At 35.5% G+C, this 20,400-nt stretch overlaps 1 protein-coding gene across 1 annotated transcript in view; it reads right to left on the bottom strand.

Annotated features, from left to right (window-relative positions):
* The window catches only part of LOC105171162 (DNA polymerase epsilon catalytic subunit A), a 23,619-nt gene extending 5,485 nt beyond the window's left edge, over positions 1 to 18,134 (bottom strand). The window contains exons 1-38 of the mRNA XM_020696989.1: positions 17,852 to 18,134; positions 17,678 to 17,743; positions 17,517 to 17,576; positions 17,310 to 17,405; positions 15,563 to 15,723; positions 15,271 to 15,359; positions 14,947 to 15,164; positions 14,426 to 14,512; positions 14,200 to 14,334; positions 13,577 to 13,699; positions 12,687 to 12,770; positions 11,158 to 11,322; positions 10,684 to 10,860; positions 10,094 to 10,207; positions 9,532 to 9,636; positions 8,555 to 8,673; positions 8,321 to 8,462; positions 8,140 to 8,234; positions 7,869 to 7,974; positions 7,706 to 7,785; positions 7,440 to 7,616; positions 7,151 to 7,238; positions 6,927 to 7,007; positions 6,688 to 6,831; positions 6,470 to 6,565; positions 5,867 to 6,067; positions 5,349 to 5,403; positions 5,117 to 5,259; positions 4,577 to 5,043; positions 4,141 to 4,285; positions 3,839 to 4,036; positions 3,658 to 3,732; positions 2,740 to 2,930; positions 2,235 to 2,418; positions 2,089 to 2,153; positions 563 to 695; positions 362 to 463; positions 182 to 265 (exon numbers count right to left, since the gene is read on the bottom strand). Coding sequence (XP_020552648.1) covers positions 182 to 265; positions 362 to 463; positions 563 to 695; positions 2,089 to 2,153; positions 2,235 to 2,418; positions 2,740 to 2,930; positions 3,658 to 3,732; positions 3,839 to 4,036; positions 4,141 to 4,285; positions 4,577 to 5,043; positions 5,117 to 5,259; positions 5,349 to 5,403; positions 5,867 to 6,067; positions 6,470 to 6,565; positions 6,688 to 6,831; positions 6,927 to 7,007; positions 7,151 to 7,238; positions 7,440 to 7,616; positions 7,706 to 7,785; positions 7,869 to 7,974; positions 8,140 to 8,234; positions 8,321 to 8,462; positions 8,555 to 8,673; positions 9,532 to 9,636; positions 10,094 to 10,207; positions 10,684 to 10,860; positions 11,158 to 11,322; positions 12,687 to 12,770; positions 13,577 to 13,699; positions 14,200 to 14,334; positions 14,426 to 14,512; positions 14,947 to 15,164; positions 15,271 to 15,359; positions 15,563 to 15,723; positions 17,310 to 17,405; positions 17,517 to 17,576; positions 17,678 to 17,743; positions 17,852 to 18,013 — 5,013 coding nt within the window. The 5' untranslated portion in view covers positions 18,014 to 18,134. The remainder of the gene's footprint in view (positions 1 to 181; positions 266 to 361; positions 464 to 562; positions 696 to 2,088; positions 2,154 to 2,234; positions 2,419 to 2,739; positions 2,931 to 3,657; positions 3,733 to 3,838; positions 4,037 to 4,140; positions 4,286 to 4,576; positions 5,044 to 5,116; positions 5,260 to 5,348; positions 5,404 to 5,866; positions 6,068 to 6,469; positions 6,566 to 6,687; positions 6,832 to 6,926; positions 7,008 to 7,150; positions 7,239 to 7,439; positions 7,617 to 7,705; positions 7,786 to 7,868; positions 7,975 to 8,139; positions 8,235 to 8,320; positions 8,463 to 8,554; positions 8,674 to 9,531; positions 9,637 to 10,093; positions 10,208 to 10,683; positions 10,861 to 11,157; positions 11,323 to 12,686; positions 12,771 to 13,576; positions 13,700 to 14,199; positions 14,335 to 14,425; positions 14,513 to 14,946; positions 15,165 to 15,270; positions 15,360 to 15,562; positions 15,724 to 17,309; positions 17,406 to 17,516; positions 17,577 to 17,677; positions 17,744 to 17,851) is intronic.

Genomic DNA, 20,400 nt, shown 5'->3' with positions numbered 1-20,400 from the left:
AGAACCTGTTAGGATCAACATGATTTGAGATTTAAAATTTTCACTACATAAGAAAAATATGCTTAGGTTGTTAATTTCAAGCATACAAGTGCCTCATTATATTGCCTTCTGTTTAATGATAGCTGAATTCAAGAAGCAAGCAAAAGTAGACGTGCAATATTGTAACGATGAAAGCAGTAACCTGTTGCTGATCATGCAAGGCTCTCGACAAGAAGATATCTATTGTATGGATGAGCCAATCAACTTCAAAATTTCCCAAAGGTACCTGTCCATATAATATAGTTCGTTGTAAAGCTACTGAAATAGATAATATACTCAATAGACAGTGTATCATCAAGAAACAATGCACCAGCTTTTGTACATGGGCATATCGTGACAGTGTAACTCTCTCATTTAACCATTGAGTTGATGCAGCACATCGTTGTATTCCAATTTTTGCAGCAATTACTTGCCAACCAATAGCCTATACAAACAGTGCATCCAGCAATACATTAGCACATCCGATATAGAAACAAAATCCACAAACTAAAGACACTGTATTGAGTCAGAATTTTTAGATCACCTGATATTGGCTATCGCGAACATTGGAAGGGATGCTGACACAAGGAAAATCTTCTAATGCCCGTATGCCAGACTTCAATAACTGGATATTAGGGCACTCTATAACAGCAATAACAGGTCCATGATGCCGGTGTCTGCAAAACCAGAACATACAAGGCAATTTTCCAGGTGTGGATAAAAAATCAGCGGAAAAGTATATTGAAATGCTGCATTTTCCAACTTACAAGAATACAAGTTTGTGAAGAGAAAATGATATCATGAACATAAAAATAATTACAATGTGATTGCAAATCCTCAAAAGCACAGCTTAATAGCCTCTAGATTTGTATGTAAACCCTATTTAGCATTGATTAAATCCTGTAGGGTATTGGGGAATCCAGTATTACACATTCCATGCGAGAGTCTGACCTTCAGTGCTGTTTATTTACCATCAAAATCAGATTGCACCACTTTCAAGAGTGGTTACCGTTTACATTCATCAGCCTCTTGTTTCCTCAAACCTAAAATGGGATTACATTTAAGAACCAGTTTCTAGGAACCACAATGAACACACTCAACTTATTTACTGTCGACTTTACATGGATAATTGACATGATACTCAAAACCACTATATTGTATGCACAAGTTCAAAATAGAACACTGCAGTAGCCGTAATTTTCTGTGCCCAGGCTGTTTTTACTGCAATTTGTTATTGGTGTTTCCACCTATAAATTGTATACTTCTTCAAATCAAGACTGATAATCCATGTACAGCCTCCATATTCATCATTGGTAGGTTAGGTTCATTCTCGTCCAATTTGAAACTCAGATCGAATTTACATTATATATTCACAATTCGGTTCACCACAACATTTTTGCGGATAGTAAGAAGGTACATATGGGAAACAAACATGCAAGGGCCACGACAACACAGGGATGAAATGGCCTCTGGGGATTGCCACTACATCAATCATGTATGCTCACACTTTCACAAGTATGATGCTCATATTACTTGAATGTATGGGTGTCTCCTTCCAGTTTGGATTTCAAATAAAATACCTACAATTTTTCCCCTTCAATATCAATAAAGTACTATTCTTACTTAGTAAATGAACTTTGTAGATCTATTTGTATTGTTTCTAGTTGTTCTTAATAATATAGCACTAGCTGACCAAAATAAAAAACAAATGCAAGGACTTGCATGTCAATAAGTTGTGGCCTATGCTGCATCACCTTGTGCAGCATCTACTAGAAGATTCTGCTTTTGTTCTGGTTTGATTAGCAAACATACACAACATAAAAGGGCGAGAAGTTTGCTACAATTTCCACTTTTTTGCAGTCTTCGTGCGGCTAAGAGAAGTTCCTCCAGATGAATAGTTGAGAGGGCAAAAGTATTTATTCATAGAAGCAACTGCATGACAAAGTCTCCTCACAGATATTTGTGATGATGTCTTGTTCAGTTGAGATCAGAACCTATTGTTAATGTTCTTAAATGACTGCCACTTTATCTTGACAAGTGAAATGATTACGAAGCAGGAAGAAGTAAAACCTGTATTCCGTTATCGTGCTCTGCAAGTTCTTTTGGGCATCCTTGACATACCGAACATATTCCACCTTACCAAAAGCACATTACAAAGTAATGAATATAGTGGTACATATATGAGAAAATCATGTCCCTTATTGAACCAAATTTACCTTGAACGTAATGCCTTCATTTGGATTGGGAGGTTGAAAGGATAATGATTGCCTAGCTTCACTAAATTGTCTTTCTAGCATTTGAGGCGATAGTTCCTTACTTTGGAAAGGACTGACAACCACAACGGATATTTGGCTTGATGCATGAAAATATGCAACGTACATAGCTCGACCATCAGAGATGCTGAAGAGAATAAGAAAATTAAAGTATTAAAAATACATGATACAGCAGCAATTATTGCATAATAACAAACAAAAACAGCATGATCAATTCTATGAGTGCAGGTTAACCAAGAGAACACTTAGCCGGTTGCGAATGACATTGAGACAGAATACTAGCAAAAGGGACATTAAAACATACTATTCGCCCAAGCTTTTTTTTGATACACCAAGTCAGCCAAAGCCGCATCAGAGATGCCGCAGAGAAACTTATAAACTGTATGCATACTCTATTATTCCATTAAATAGCCAAAAAGAATTTTATTATGCATTGACATATAGTTACCTATGATACAAGTAAAAGAAAGAAATTGAATTTTCCAAATACGGGCACTCTGTTGTTGTCTTCATATGCAATTCATTCAAACGCCAGCCGTCTTGCAAGTTCCTTTTTTTTGCTGACTTGTCCACTTTACAGACGCAGCCAATCTGAAGGATAGCATTAAACTCCAGAGGGATCTTTGTTTCATATATTCCCTGTCAAAGTTTCACATAGTATCATCACAATTTGAAAGCAAAATTGAGACTTGATGAGAGTAGGTAAATATGGCACTCTATCACAATTTTCTCATATATCAAAAATGAATTTCATTACGTATAATATAAAACTTGAAAAAAAGGGGTCATGCAACTGATTAGATGTGAAGATCTTCGTAGTGGTAGTAGACAATATTCAATGCGAATTAATAATTCCAGAATAAGTTCGTCACAATTTAGAAAGCTGAGTCTGGAAGGCAGTTACCGAACTTAAGTTCTAAAAATGATTCTAAGGATGAGAGATTAAAATTCAGATGAAACCAACTAAGTAGAGCCAGTGCAGCAAGTACACCAGGCAGGTCTGAAGTAGATGATGAGCATGAGACCTGAAAAGTTGATTTGTTACAAGTTCTGACCTAGACTAAAATGCAACTATAGAAGTACTACTTTAATTCGAAAATTGATGAAATTTACCATAATATAGAAACAAGCTTTGGGATGAGAGAACCATAAAGTATAGATGAATAAGGTTATTTTGATCTAATTGCCTCTTATGGTTACGAAGTGACTATGATCCAGTCACATTTACTTATCTATCTTTTCTAAATAGAAGATAATACCATTGGTATCTTGTAAGAGAAAATTAGCATCCACGAGGTAGCCTAAGGCATTCAAACAATTATTTAAGGGATTTCAATTGCTTATGAATCTGGGGTAGGAAAAATACCTCAACTTCAGGATCTGCAAGATGAGCTGCTAATTTCTTGCTTTCAGTCCTAAACTGGCCTTCATCAATTACAACCTTTGAAGAGAAAAAAGGTTTAATTATGCCATCAATCACTTAAAACCTTTGATCATCTGATTGGAACAGAACTTCCCTGAATGACTGAATCTTTGAATGGTATTACCTCAATCAAGTTGTAGCTTTGGTGTCCATGGGGAAGAATCTTGTTCACACGCCTTCCAGGGAATTCTTCTGTTATAGGGGCTTTTGAATTGAGGTAAAATACTCTGGGGACAAGTATGGGAATCTTACGCATTGTTCCTTCTACAACTACCCAAGCAAAAAATTGACCGTGCTCTGAACTTGGTAGAAGCTGAATAATCTGACATAAAGAAAGATTGCAATCAGCATTCGTTGAGCAATAAATATTGTCCATTCAGAAATAAAAAAATGAAATACGTTAAAAAGAATGAAAATGTGCATCACCTGCCAATGATGGTGTGTGAGTGCTAAATCATGCCTCTGAAAATAGGAATTGACCCCAACTCTGCCTTGAGCCTGTTTGTAATTGAAAATACTGCTCGACACCTCAGCCCCATTGGCTAGGTTTAACGTCCTGGAGTTGTCTGACCTGACAAATTAACATATCAGGTTTAATTATCAATACCGCGCAACAAATTGAAGATCGAGGTTGATAGAAAAGTTGATTCACATTTATTTGCAACCCCATAATGAGTAAAAAGGTACAAATTGGATGAATATAAGCATTAAGTAAAGATAGTTTCATGTCTTTATGAAGTATGTTTAAAGGGTCACATATCAGGCATATGCTAAGTTGTGCTCACTCTTGGAGACAACAGCAGCTTCGAAGTACTGACGGAATTAGCTTTTCTTTCTGTGATTGAACTATGAAAAATAATACCTTTTACGCTTCCTTTTTTCCCGAGTCTCTTTCCACTTTCTCTTCCTTGACTCCAGCCATCCTTGATAATCTACACTTCTGTCAATGCTCTCTTCAAAAACCTTTTGCAATGTCAGTGTTGAGGGCTTATGTCCACTTTCATCTCTATCATTTTGCTCTGCATTTTCTACTAAATTACTTGTTCTAACGTCATGCTTTACAGTATCAGTCTCATACGAACGAACAATAGGTTGAGGCCCAACTGCAGGAGTCTTTCCAGTGTTCCTAAAGTCTTCCATGTCTGTAACATTATGTCCATCTACCGCATGATCATTGGTTTGAGAATCGCCACTCACTCTTACAGCATTATCTCTCTGCTGCCGACTGAACATATCAACCAATTTTCGCTGACGAAATTTGTCTTCTTTTTCACGTACCTTCTTGTGCAGCCAATCAGGATGAATCACCCTTGGGACAGGATTTGCAACCTGGAAAATGTGTAACTCCAGTTCAGGAACCAACAGATGGAACTAGCTTAATTAGCAGAAAAAACATCTTCACCTTTTGCATAGCTGCAGGGATTGTGATAATTTTTTGAATAGCTGAACTAAGTCTTTGTTTGTAGTATGACCAATCAATAATTGATCGGATGCCAACATCTGATGAGACTTTGCACCACTTCTTCACATAGAATTTCATAATTTCTGTGGCCATTTGGCATAGCAGCATAAGCACTTGATTTGTGAGGAAATACGTTAAGAATCAATAACAAAGAACCATTAATAAAATTTACCCGCATCAGTCTCAAAGATTGCAACAGGAATAGCACGCTCACTTACCGGCATTCCCTGTTCAATGTAGCATGTTAATAGCCCAAACTCCAAAAAAGTTTTGAACTTGAATAGTTCAAGGGTCTAGTCTATCTTCTTCTCTCTATAAACTTCCAAACTAGCAGCAACAATTTTCATAAAGTTATCAACAAAGAAATAAGAGAAATCCCTTCTGCAGACAAAAAAAAGCAGTCTGCATGGCCTCGATGATGCAAAACTCACTGTTGCTCTGTCTCCTAATTCTCATTGAGTACTGATTTCTACCCCAGAATTAGAGATACAAATTCTCTGCAAATATTGAAATCATTTCCTTTTTCTAATAGATGGGTGTTGGCATATCCAATTGACCAAAACATATTTATATCAAAAGCAAACAATAAATTGGAATCTCCAATTTCATTAAATTGAAGGCCATCTCATGATTTGTCACTTCAGTTCAAAACTAAAAGAAAAGGATCAGCAAACTCAAATGATTCCATACCTTTGGTTCACATGCAACTATATACTGGCAGAGCAATCCTTTGTCTTTAACCATTGCATCCCCAAGGAAATCAGCTAGGCGTTTTGCTGTGGTAACTGCACATGACTTTTGTTCACCATAGTCTGCTAAGGACTTGCTCATTGTGCTTGATTCTGATATATAATCAAGTAATTCACTATCTGCAATATCTTCTCCCTGATTCTGAAATTTTGAAGACTTCAATGGTTAAATCTCTATGGACCGTTGCTGTTTTAAAAGATTTTAATAAGATAAGAGAAGAATGCACATCTAGTGATGCTATTGGTTAACTTTGGTAAGACGAGCATAAGAAAGACTACATATCTCGAACAAAAGTTGAAGATTAAACTTTCCGTTGTAGTACTGAGATGCGCAGAAACATACTTCAGGGCATTTTTTCAAATGGATTATTTTCACAGAAAATTCATGATATCATACAGAAAACTTGAAAAGGAGAAAAGAATTCTAATGGTGCTAATGAGTATTGAGACTAAAAGTGTTTTCGACCAGAAGGACTTGATGATAAAGAATTTTGCAGGGAGTTTCAGTTGTTAAATGAATTCAACATAAAACTTAGTAACGTACATCAAGAAGATCAAGCCAACGATTTGCAACAGAAGCAACAGATGAATAACACTCTTCTAATGTTGACCCGTGAAGAAACTTATCAAACAGCTCAGCCTGCAACGAAGATGGAAAAGGAGTAAATTAATCACAAAGCTACCAGGATCCATAATGTGGAAAAAGAAGAAAAATATCTCACTTCAAAAAAGCTGGCATGGAGGCACTAATTAAGGGAATACCTGGAAAACTTTAATGAGCTTCAGCTCACCTCTACGCTTGATCTCAAAACCCTTCAGTTCAGCTAAGGTACCGTCATCATTGAAAACTGCATAACGCTTCTTGATCAAAATACCTTCCTCCTTGGAAGCAGGTAGAATCATTGCCTATAACCGAGATTAAAGACAATGAATAAATCACAGACAATCATCCAATACACCTAAAAATCATTGGTTAATCTCATGTATTCAGTTTGCATCACCTTATACGGCCCATCCACCTCAAACTCAATTGAGCACTCACTGTGAGTTGTGTAGGTCTTACTGAAAGGATCTTTTAGGGTCTGCAAGAAACAGTAGTTGACACTAAGCTTTTATTTGCGTGACTGTTCACTTATGATGCCCAAGGTGAATGAAACAGAAAGAGTTCATGGAGTTCTGACAATAAGCATGAAGATAGAGCCACTAGAAAATGTTCATCACTAACCTGGTATTGATCGTTGGTATTATTTCTAGCCACATCAACATTAAGCATGACACAAGGATATGATATGGTCAACTTCTTCTTTGCATCTCTAACATGTATGTTTCATAGACGATCATCAGCATCTCTCGAAACAAAATTCAAACAAGGGAAAACCAAGTTCACACTTAAACAAGTAACTAGTCAAGGTGACCTTGTAAATCCAATTTATTCATATTAATTGAAGAATCAATGACTTCTGTGCTAATAAAGGTGGAAAAGCAACCATGTATTTCAGTAACTAAAATTTTACTTCGTCTTAAATGTGAAGTTCTCTGGGAATGACCCTGGTAGCGCACACCAGATACCATCAGTGTCTAATTCAAGAGGCCTTCCAATTCGTTCAACCAGTAAGCGAGCGTTCTGAATTATTTTTGCTCCAGTATATGTAACAACTCCTGCCATTTCCATTGAGTACCATCTTGCACCCCTGGGAAATTCAAAATTTAACCAAGATACATCAAAGCCGAAAGTCATAAAACAGATGGTACTACAGCGTAGGGAAGGCAGGGAATGTACTTGCGCATAACATATCCATAGAAGGAGTTGAGAATGCACTTATGGGCAAGTTGCAACGAATCATAGAGCACTACCATATCCTGTATAAGTAGGTTTGTGTGAGTTAGGTCCATTAAATTAACACCTTAACTGTATTGCATATTGGAGTGGGAGAGATTGATACTTGTGCTTCTTGGATTTTGATAGAATTTCCACTAGCCTTTGCTTCGGACAACTTTCCCTTCCAAACTTTATTGAGTCCTTTGTATTCATATCTTCTATCTCGAAAACTTTAGCACAACAAAAGAAAGCATTTGGATTTGAATAAGACAACTCACACATGAATTTCTCAGTTTAAAGTAGTAGGTGTGTTAAAAACACCTCCAAGAATAAGTATAAAATGGCGGGTCCAAACTATAAAAAATACTGAGAACAAAAAATTCTTAGAAGTCTACCTGCGAACAGTGTCAACATAAAATGGGTTTTCACGCATGCAGATTCCTGCTTCTCGAAGTTCAGTAACAGGTTTATCTAGTACCCTTTTGTATGCCTAAAAAATAAAGTAAAGGCAACTCAAAGAATCTCAGAGGCAGTTTGTTGTATCTGAAATGAAGGGACATGAATGAGGTTGTATACCTTTTGGCAGTATTTCTTCAGACGCTCTTTCAGTTTCAATTGTTGGTCTGCTTTAGGCAAGTCAAGGAAAGAGTTCGACAGTTGCCCATTCGTACCAATGACAAGCTCAGATTCTATTTGCCTCTTTAGATGATAGTAATCACTGGTATTAAAATAATGGCAACAAGTTCATTAACATATACTTGTATCAATCTCATATAAATCTCCGAAAGAATAGAGAAGCATGAATCAAACCTTCTCTTTGCCATGTATATCTCTCCACGCCAAACCCATTCAAGCTTCCTAAGGCAATTTTTTCCCGGACGGTTAAAATCGCATGCTGTGCATATTTCATCCGTGACTATTGAGGGTGGCTAGACATTGGGAGACAGGAGAAACTCAGGTTGGATGAATATAAAGTCTAACATACTGCCCTGACCGCTTAACACATTTTCATGATGCCTCATTAAACTAAATGACAGGATAAGTGAGATAGAGAAACATATAATTGAACTTTTCACAATAGAAAATAGTTAAGTTTTAAGAAATAACTGAATGTACAAAGTATATCAAGTAGACAGATGTGCAATTACTACATGTCATACATGCCAAAGACGGATAACAAAGAAACCCACAACACCTCAAGATCCAGGACAGTGGGTAGGTCAACTCCCAAAAAGCTGAGACATTGGTGCCCATGGGTCCTCCAGCACTACCTAAATGGCCATACTGGTAGCTGCCCATGGGAATGCGACTATGTACTGTCTAATCACCATGTGATGTATTTTAACAATAAAAGAAGAAATTCCAGCATGAGCAGAAGAGCTACTCAATCAGATGGAAATCAATAACACGGGCTAAGAATATTACGACAGATACATTGCAGAGAAAATCCTAAACTTGGCCACTAACAAAAATTGCTAAATTGCCTACTATTGGAATCTCTAATCAACAATATTATTTTCTTGACTTCAACCAGGAATGACACTAGGTTTAAATTTGAGGACTCTGTCAGATTTACTTTGTTACATGCATATGGAAAAATCTCCATTACACAGCTATTATTGTATTAGGTCATCTTTGTATGGACTGTATTCAGATGATAGTCTCAAGTCTTGGTTTTATACATATGTCAGCCCTGGCTTTCTCCTTAGTAGAAACAATTACATTGCTCAATGAAGTAAAGTTTCATGATATGGGATGTGCTAGACGAAGTCATCTCATTTGATTACCTGAAGCCTGTTCGTCAAAATGATGTTTGGATACATAGCAGCAACATCAAGATGATATATGAGAGGGCATTCTTCCCGTATTGGCTCATCTCTCAGGCTCACAAGCTGCAAATTAGCAGAAGCAAACATACATTTGCAGGTCATGTGGCGGTCTTGCAGGCCTACGCGATTTGTTTGATAACAACACACAGAGTTGCAGAGAAAAAGGAAAAAAGTCCAACTCTAGCACCAGTGCATAAACATCCACACACTAACACATGCATAAACTATTTATAAAGCACATGCTATAGATATAGGTATGTGTATTATGCACATAAAATAACCATTTCATTTTGCACTACTTTGAGCAACACCACGTGCAAAAGTCTGGCATACATAGCGTACGTCCGAAATACATGGGATGAACTCCAGAGTTAAATGATAATGAATACAACGAGGATATTATAGTCTACATCAAACAACATTAAGTATAAAAATGAAAATATGCACGCTACTTTGATTTCTCTGCTTCACGTAAGGAGTTGATAAGAAAGCAGGCTTCGCATAGAGAAGGGAAGAGTACCTTCTCTCTGATAGCATTCTTTACTTCATCATAATTTGTAACTGATTCGAGGTCCATCTTTCCCTCCACCTTAATAGCGTATTGCAGGTCACGGTCAAGGTTATCAAGTAGTTGCTGTAAGGATAAAGTATTGTAACTTTTAGTAAGATTAAACAAGAAAGAAATTTTGTTAGAACTACAAGCATTCATTGATACAGAGGAACAAAAAATTACTTAAATTTCAACAGCTATTAGGCATGAGCAAAAAATGTTACTTAAACAAGCATGATAGATTTTTAAGGCAGCAAACAAACTAGACTAGCTAGTAAATTTGAATATTCAACAAAATGCAAAGAATTCGACCAAGCATTCCAACTGACTGTGATATAGTGTATGCTCATGTACTGAGAAGAAAGTTGGAATAAATAATAATAATCTTCAGAATTCCAAAGAATGAGTGCGCAGATTGCCTTGAATGATCAGCCCCAGATAATTTATATCTCCAACAGATTCACTAATGATCACTTGAATTCATGTAGTCTTCTAATGACGAGGTATTATAGAAAAATGAATTTGAAACCTCTGTTGGAAAGGAGTTGGAGGCAGGTTACCCCATAAGCAGCTGGATCGAGATTAAAACTGGTCGGAAGATCAGATCTAAAAACCCCACTTTCTAGACATTCCACATGACCACCAATATATGTCTCACTCTCAAGGAGCTGACTATTGTAGAACTTCTCCGGATCAGATTGGTGTTTGTTCGGGCAGATGACATTTGCTTTGTATGCCTGCAAGCATCATAAAAGGGAAATGAAGGTATCATTAGAGCCGATAGGAACGATTAAACACGTCAAGGGAGCTGAAATAGCTAATCTTTTGTTTCCACTTCTTTCTGATATCTGTTCTTTTTATTTTTTTGGTTGGAGGACATGTCAAAATATGGAAGTAGCTAGAAAGGCTAAAAGGCTAAAATACAAAATTCAAATTATAAACCCAATAAACAGGAAGAGGATTAAAATAGAAAATGCTATAATCTTAAGACACAAGGAAACAACGGAATAAAATATAAGGCTTCAATTATCCACCTGGACCATAAGAAGCATTTCACAGAGAGTCCCACTTCCCTTCCTTAAAACCTCATCTGGTGGCATGGGGATTATAGTAGCGAGCGAAAAAATGAAGGGGTGCACATAAGTCATATACAGGTAGTAAGTTGCAACAGCATCAGAGACAGAATAGGATGCCATCATCTGCAAAGTCATAGCAAAGTTAAATGGGAATTTGAATCAGTGAGAGTATAAGTATCAGCGGGCTACAAAAATATCCTGAAATTCTTCAAATGAAAGTATTGAATGTCAGTCAGAGCTCACATGTAGTTAATATCAATACACACTATTTAGGTTTTGTTCATTTTTGGCGCCCGGTACCCACCAAACAGAACCGAATACAAATAGGAAAAACTGGTACAAACTTAACATAACCAAAAAAATTCAGTTCAGCGTTCAGTTTTGAAAGTCTTAGATTTTGTTGGGCTCAATCAAACCATTCCAAATACTGACATATATTTTTTCATTATTTATTTTTATTTGATAAATGAATCTTTTAACCCCTAATTTTCTCTCATTATATCTGATTCTAAATCTCCCTACCTCCTTTTATTTTCTCATTCTATTCCAAGGAAAATTTTTTATTTTAATATCATTCTCCTTATTTGAACTGGATTTTGATCTTCTCTTGTCAAATCTAAACTCAAAATCTGCCATGCTTGGAAGCATCCAGTATGGTCCTATGATGGTGACTTGTTGGTTGGCAATAAGAATGGAAGCATAAGGGCATGCAAGGTCAGAAACAGACCATCGACGGGAAAGCAATTGGAATGAGATGCTTAGCAGGTAATTAGGCTGGTTTGCAAGTCATCGTCATCTTAATGAACAGCAGCAAACCAGCATAAATTAAGTTTAATATTTCAAAATCTGTACTCTTCCCCCTTTTTTGGGGGGTTCAAAGCCACCAAACTAATCACTGAAAAATTTGGAATTTTCCAGATGAATGCATCTATTAAACTAGTCCAGTGTTCGGTTTGAATAATTAAAATACTGGTTCTGTTTCTGCCATCCAAGACATTTTAGGTTAAGTCCTTAAGTAAGCACTGTTTCTGGTTCTGCCAGACATGAATAAGCTACAGTTCCACTGTATAAAGGATAAGAATATTTATTGAAGTAAACCATCTTCAAGCTGCACAAAGAGCTTTTACACTGATGTCAATTTGTAATCCCTATCTGCTCACTTAGTTGTTCTCTATGAAGTACAAGTATCAGAAAACTTTCTTCACTTTGACCCTCCAAAAACTAAGAGTATTTATAAATATAAAACCTGCTTCAAACTGTAATGGGCGCAGTTGCATGCATGCTTATTCCATCTGCTTGTGTTGTGAATGTCATATTAAAGTTGTCTATCAAACAGTATTTCTGTAAAACTATCCAGCTCCAGCTAAAAGGAGCTTCTAGTCAATATCTAATTTTATTAGGAACACTCAGGATCTTCCATCATAATTGATCTTTTAAATTATAACATGCACCAATAGTGTCAAAGTTTGTAGTCAAATAGACCATACCTGGGGCCGTTCTTTGGCAAAACGAACCATATCCTCAGGATTTACTTCCACTGGATCATAACCTAATTTGGCTTTTGTCACAGCCTGAAATGTTTATATAATAAAAGAAAACATGGTAGGAAATAGAAATGATAAGCCAAAACAACGCAGTAACTGAGTGGACCCAATAAATTCTCTACTGAATAATAAGATATAAAGTATCAAATGAAATTAAAAGGAAACAATAACATAATTTGGACAATAAAAAAATAAGACAATTTGCTAAACATTACAGATTGCTATGCATAACAAATCACATGCAACTACATCCATGACATCAACTCAGGCTCTAGCTAGATCTAACGCACACAAATGCAATGTTAAACATCCATTTTTTTGTAGTTTAATTGCCTTCAAATTCAATGAGTGGACTGGTCAACTGTTTGAACAACAGAAACAGAAACAAGATCCTCATCATGTGGTACTCCTGGGAAGTAAGAAATCTAGCAATCTTTCTACAAGTGCAGAAGCATCAAGTAATGCTTCAATCATTATAACCTACCCTAATTGTATCAGAATCAAAAACCTCATTGTCTCAGCTGTAAATTGAACAGAAGAATCAGTTATCTGTTCTGTTCAATTATCTAATAATGCATTCATGTTTGATGTGTGATAACATAAAGCTGTTTTGATATGAAGGATTAGTCATGAAATGAGCCTCACCAGTTCTAAGAATAAGAAAATAGAACTAATCCTCTAGCACTGAAAACCGGGAAGTAGAAGCATAATTGGAAAGTAGGCAAAATAGTTAAAAGTTATAAACTTAAAAAGTACCAATATATGATATTCAGGAAACTCATAAATAAAGTCTTAATAACTGAAATTTTCTGATCAAACAGAAAGAAATGCACCTTTAAACCATGGCTGCCTTGAGGTAGATAACTATCACGTTTAACCCATGCAAAGCAGTCCAGGTGGCAAGCAAATTTGGCACGACACTCACCTTGATTTTTGTCACACCGAAACCCAAGCTCCTGCAGTCCAAAAGTTACAAGGTAACAGAGAAATAAAAATATTATACAGCTGAGCTGGCAAGTAAATTGAAGTAGTAACTATGCAATTAGACCATCAAGCTTCTGAAATAATCAACTGTATAGCCATGTAAACAAACTAATATCAGAAATTGATTATTTGTGTGTAATCAATAAGAATTCAAAGCAGAGATATTCAATTCTTTGAGAAGCATCAGTTGAGGCTTTGGAGAGAAACACACACATACATAATAGCAATTGATGTTAATTTATGATTCCACGCGATCACATAAATAATAGGTAAAAGATCATATATGTGTGCAAGCCACATACTCAAAATGCTTCAAGGCATTACAAATTTCTATGTCCTATATTGGTGGTCAATTTGTCATTTAAAAGAGTCAATAAAAGATAGTGAGGACAGCCATGGCCATGGATTTCAACACAAGTAACTGAAAATAGCTTGAAAAACTTCATGTGTTTAGCATTCAATGCCTACATACTTCATTCATGTTGTAACCATGATGGGCTGCTCTGGTTTCAAGGAATGGCCAGTCAAAAAAGTCGCCGTTGTATGTGACATAAATACCAGGCTTTACATCTTGCATATGGGCAAACCACAGTCTAAGAAGTCCTTTCTGCGATAAATGTCAGAATCATTAAGTAATAACAAAAATTGATTTTTTGAAAAATATACACACATGTATATAAACAAACGAACATCAGTACCTCGTCCTTCACATTTGTCACTTTGAAACACCCTTCAAATTCTGGTTTTGGAGTGTACTCTAAATCCTCTATATCCTCCCCGACACACTGCAATGGTTTAAATTCACAACTATTCTCAACTACACAGTCACAGAAACTCATCAGCTAACCAGCTAACATTTCAAAAAACAGTTTCTACTTCCCCAAATTTTAGCAGTGACATTGGGTTCTGCTAGACAAGAATTCATTATGAATTTAGATTTAAAGACCAATTCTGGGAGTATCAGCAATCTACTAAAAATTCACATCAAAAGGGATGTACTTACCTAGCCTTTATACCAACAAGTAGAACCAATCTTTCCACCATTGTATTAAATAATGATCTCAATTAGATTCAGAACAAATACTTGTATATTGGTCGATAAAAGAACTCAGTATGATCCAAGGCAAAATATTCATGTAAAACATAGATGATAACAATGATTAATTCCAAACTCTAATGCTTGTTAAGAGCAAAGATAAATTCTATTCTTTTATAGTACCTCTCTATTAATGATGAGGTATCCTTGGCCATCAACCATGTAAGAAATCATCATGATTGAATCGTATTCAGCATCTGGAAATTTTAAAGGAAGCTTTGTAGTCTCAATATCAAAAGCACAGACATGAACTTCTGCACGTTGCAACAGATCTGTTCTCCTTTCCACTGCAATCCCCGCACTGGATACACTTACATCATACCACTGCCCGCACCTTACATCTGAATCATGTGAACCTCACGAGTGACAGATAGAACATATATGTCGTCCAGGAATTCATAGGACGAATAAGAAAAGAAATATCTGAAATATGAAGAAATGAATCACCATTGTCAATGGCAAAGCGAACATGATAAGGTACATCAAATTCACGAAGATCAGTAATACATTCTACGAAATCTTGAGGCCGTTGTTTGCTGCACAATGGAAACATTTTCATTTCAGAAAGAGCTGATTGTAGGGACTTTGTGCAAAAGCCAAAAGCTCAACATTATCAAATGCCTAGTAAATATGAAAGAAATTCATTGAAAATAGGGGGAGGGTGGGGGCGAGTTTAGAAAATAAGGAGAATAACTAATAAATCAATAAATAGGTATTCCCAGGAAAAGAATAGGATTACCTTTGCCCTGTCAATATGGACTCGTATGCATCCTCGGCTTCCAGCTTTGCTTGGTTTCTTTCAACTACATGAATGAGATCATTCTTCACTTGGATCAATTGTTGAACAGTATCAAAAGATATCTTCAAATAACACTTGCGCAAACCAGATAGGTGGTTTTTCTGTGAGGAATGGATCAAAACTTCAGAGAATAGCATTTTCAGGATACTTTATGGTACATTCTCAACCTTTGACCATGAAAACATAGGTAGACAACAGCATAAAGACACAAGCGTAGTAAAAAAGATTCGGCTCAATTGAAATGTTCAGAATTATAAGTAAAAAATGCTGGTTGAACGGTGACCAGCAAACAAAACAAGCATTCAGTTCTAGATTAGTGCTCTCCATATTTTGCTACTTCTCAGAGGTAAAATTGCTAGTCTGTTGCTGTGCATTCTGCTTATGCAGCTTAGCTTCTCAAGACACGGGTTCTACATAATTTATGTGCAGCCTAACATGTTTGGCCCCAATATGCCAAAAGCTTGCATGTCACAGTATAATCTATGTCTACCAAATGTTAGAGGAAGACATCAACCTAAATTTACATGGAATTAGGTAATTAAGATGGAATTGGGCTTGTAGTTTAACACTCAAAGTGCCATAGACAAAGCCAAGTGTGAGACAAGGATCCGGAGACCACGTGAATGTGCTATAAGGCTTACCCAAGGTAAGTCCAGTTGTGGTTCCACAGAATGCCCTGGTTGGTCTTAATGTAAATACCAATATACTCGACATGCTAAAAGCTAGCCAAACATTTTACTTATGCACAGTATATAAGCATGCAAAGGCATTAGTAAATCCAGATGTGGCTAGGGTACGAACCATTAACATGAATTGCTATATTCAAGTGCTGCTAATTCTTACCCGTTTGACAAATTTCTACGGACAATGGTATGTTAAATTAAGCTCTCATACAAAGGAACTTTCGAGAACTTTGGCCTAACAAGTGCGGTATTCTCACTCTTGTAGGAATATATAATAAGGACTAGCACCAGATCAGGATATGTAGGCAGTAGATATCATCCAGCAGTAATTGTACAGGGAGGAAATGATGGAGACAGCAGTTCTTTCATAGGTATTTGGTAGTAAAACAATAGGAGAGCAGATCTTTGTGGCATTTTAAGACTGATGACTGATGTCATGGCTTTGATCAGCTATTTGGTCTAGGTCCCAGAGTTTTTCATGTTCTACTGTATGCTAAAGTGGCCAGAGCTTATTATATCATATGGCTGCAATGCTAGCAAAAGCTTTTTACTTGATCCCTCACGCTAAAAGCTCTGTTAACAATAATAACGCAATCAAAGCATATAGCACTTGAGCTAAGTGATAGAATTAAATTACAAAATTATGCTTCAAAAGGTTTCCCTACTTTATTTTCTATCACAGCCATGAATCATCTGTTTCTCGCTTCAGATAACACTTTCTTCTGAAATACACAGTTCATTTTGACGTTGGTTTCATGATAATTATGACAAGCTTCGCGATTAGCTAAGTACTCTCCAGTGAAAAATGTACAGCCACATTAACTAAGCACAACAATAGTTACATGTCATGCAGCAAAAGGAAACATGTAGTAATAGCATCTCGCTGAATTTTTGTATGAAAAATGACAGAAATAACATGTAAAATTTGTGGCTCCAACACAATAAGTTTCAGATAAGAACAATTAGCATCTACAGAAATACATGAAAGATTAGATTTGCTTTACAAGATCAAGATCTTCTTTCTCCACAATTTCAATGTCCGCAACTTGACCTTCATAACGCCTTCTCAAATAAGCCTCAACGTCCATTTCCATATTATCCTATAATCACATTATGCATAACCCCGTAACAGAATAATCAGAGATAGAAAGCTTACACCTTTGTGAAGCCTGAACATTAATTTTAAGCATTCTGAGTGCGTTTTTACTTACCTTGGTGGCGGCATAAAAATACGGCCTGAACTTGTACTTTGCTTTAAACGTTGAACCATCCTTCATTAACATTCAGCAGAATATAAAGAAAAGAACAAATAAATTTTCTTCGAGCTGAAATTATTTTTCTAATTCCTCTAAATGAACGCTGAAACTTTTACCTGGCACACAAAATAAAGATCGACGCAACTATACACTTTATGAGTCTCCTGATCCTCCCACGATGACTATTTCGGAAAACCAAGTCGATTTTTGAAAATGAAAATAAAATTAGTCGCATTCCAGTAAACTGGACGAAAATGAGGAAGAAATCGGAGGAATCAGAGGCAACTCACTGAGGCCAAAGTGAGTAACCACCCGAGGCGTTTCTCTCCTTCGTTGAACGCATCGAATCCGAGCTTGGACTCGAGCTGCTCCTCCGCGTTTAGTATCAACTTCTGCTTCTTCGAAATCCGAGTATCCCTCCGATCTCTCCTCCGATTATCAGTCCCATTCATCTTACCTACTTCAGAGGCGAATTATCACATGTATAATAAAAATTAAATGTAGAAGAAAACCTCTGAACTAGATTTGTGGCTACAGAAAGTAAGACGAACTTGAGAGTGGAGAGAGAGGCGGGGTGAGGGTACAGAGACTTGTTTCCCGCGCTTGGCAACCAGGATTCTTAAATGACGCAATTGCCCCGATTTTGGGGTCCAGGCCCACAAATGAGGCCCGTTTACCCACCCAATAATTACAGATATTCGGCCCATTTGTGGGCTTTGCCTTCAAGGCTCAAGCCCATAAATATGTTAACCCCTTAAAAGAGTGAATAACAATTTACCCCCTTGTAATATTGAAAATGAGTACATTACCCCCTATGAAAAAAAAATAGCAATTTATCCCTCAATACTTTTTAACATGAAGTAATTTACCTCCTCATACAAGGAGACAAATTGTTTCATTTTAAAAAATATAGAAAGATAAATTGTTGTATCTTAAAAAATATAGAGAGGTAAATCGCTATTTATTTTTTTATAAAGGGGTATTTTGCTCATTTACGATATTATAAGGGGATTGCTTGCATTTTTTCTCATAACTTACATATGTGTATTATATAAGTAAAATGGTAAGATTTCAAAATTGTAAAGTAGATATGTCGATGAGCAATTTACCTGCGATGAAAAGAAAATGCCAATGAGAATTTATTTTTCAAATAAATGTGAAATTGAACAAAATTATGCATGAAAATCCAAATTCATTTTTAAAGAACTATGACATATTTTCAACGTATGTTTTATGTTTGTTAACTTTTTTATGAAGATCAAACTTTTCTACATAAGATATTACTGAAGTATCAAATAATGATTACTATAGTCACCATTTGAATTGGGAAAAGAATAGACCAAAATAAAAATTTAATTGCATTAAATAAACTCAGAAAATATAATAAACTATATAATTTAATGAAGGGATCAACATCATTAATTTTTTCCGATAAAGACTATGAAATATCAATCAAAATTTTCTAAATCAAAACGGGCTTAATAAAAGACAAAAACAAAAATACACAAATAAAATTTTATAAGAATTGAATTCATTATCTTGCTATCATGAATAACTAATTTTATACCTAAGTCTATTGACAATGAATCCCATCTTCAGCTCTTTCACTATGTAAATTGTTCAGTCTTTTTATTTTTGAATTTTTTTGAAGTGATAGGATATTTTTTTTTTTTTATTTCTCTAGGAAAAAAAATCAAGCTAGATGTATATATATGAATAATTTCCAAAATAATCTATTCTAATGAAGTCTATATAGGTTTAGAGGTTAATATTAAAGGCATAACATACAAAGCATTGAATGGAGCATGAACGTGAAAAATGTTAAAAAAATTAAGAATACCTTATATAAATATAGAAGTTTGTGGATGCAGTTTTAGAAAAATATAGAAACTGAGAGAAGTTTTAAGAAAGCTTTATACATATATGTGGATATTTTCTGGCATCCAAAAACATTTTTGAACAAGTTTCGAGAGCCCATGACCTTTTGGGGTAGCAACGTATTGATTTTTGTTTCTTCGTTTGCACAAATTGCAAGTACATGCTTTTAAGTTGTAGAATGGTTAATCCAAATCGCCTTCAATCAGCAATCTCCAAGTAAAGATTCAAGAAGACGTCAAGTCTCATATAATTTATTCTTGATCATAAATTAGCTTAAATAACTCTTTATAATTAATCTTTACAAGAAATATGTGAAAAAGAATAAATCTTAGGGGTAATATTAAATTAATTTATTAGTGATGGTACCTAATATTAATAGAAAAAGTAAGAGGTGCTACACAAAGTTTCACAAGTCCAATCTTACATAAAGCTAATTTCATTTGAAAATTCCAACTATTCAAATGTTGAAGATCAAAAGAAAAACTTGGTATTTAAGTTTTACTACTTGAGTATTGATAAAGACTAATTATGTTCCTCTGACCTGTATTTGATAATTATTAACTAGGATTATAATAAGAATAAAACAACTTAAAGAACTTTTTAAAAAATATAATTAATGATGATATCAATATTATCGCTAAACTTTTATAAGGGACTCAAATCAAAGAAACAAACTCACCGTAAATGTTAATTGCTGCACAATTTTATTGAAATAACATTTATATTGTTGTAGAGAATACATTAGAGCACAAAAGCCGATCAAATAACATGGCCAGACATTGTTACAAGGAATCAAAAGTTTACGACATTGCATATACGTAGCTTACAAACTAATGAGCAGCATCCAATGTTTTTTCACTTTATTATTAAGTTATAATTATAGTAGGACTTTCATCAATATCCTTAATTAATCACTTCAATACATATTTAGTGAGTCCCTTGAAATGAGTGTTCATAAAGT

The sequence above is a fragment of the Sesamum indicum genome, linkage group LG9 (assembly GCF_000512975.1).
Source record: "Sesamum indicum cultivar Zhongzhi No. 13 linkage group LG9, S_indicum_v1.0, whole genome shotgun sequence".
NCBI classification, from domain to species: domain Eukaryota; kingdom Viridiplantae; phylum Streptophyta; class Magnoliopsida; order Lamiales; family Pedaliaceae; genus Sesamum; species Sesamum indicum.
The sequence above is the reverse complement of the archived record's forward strand: the minus strand, read 5'-3'. Positions and strand labels throughout refer to the sequence as shown.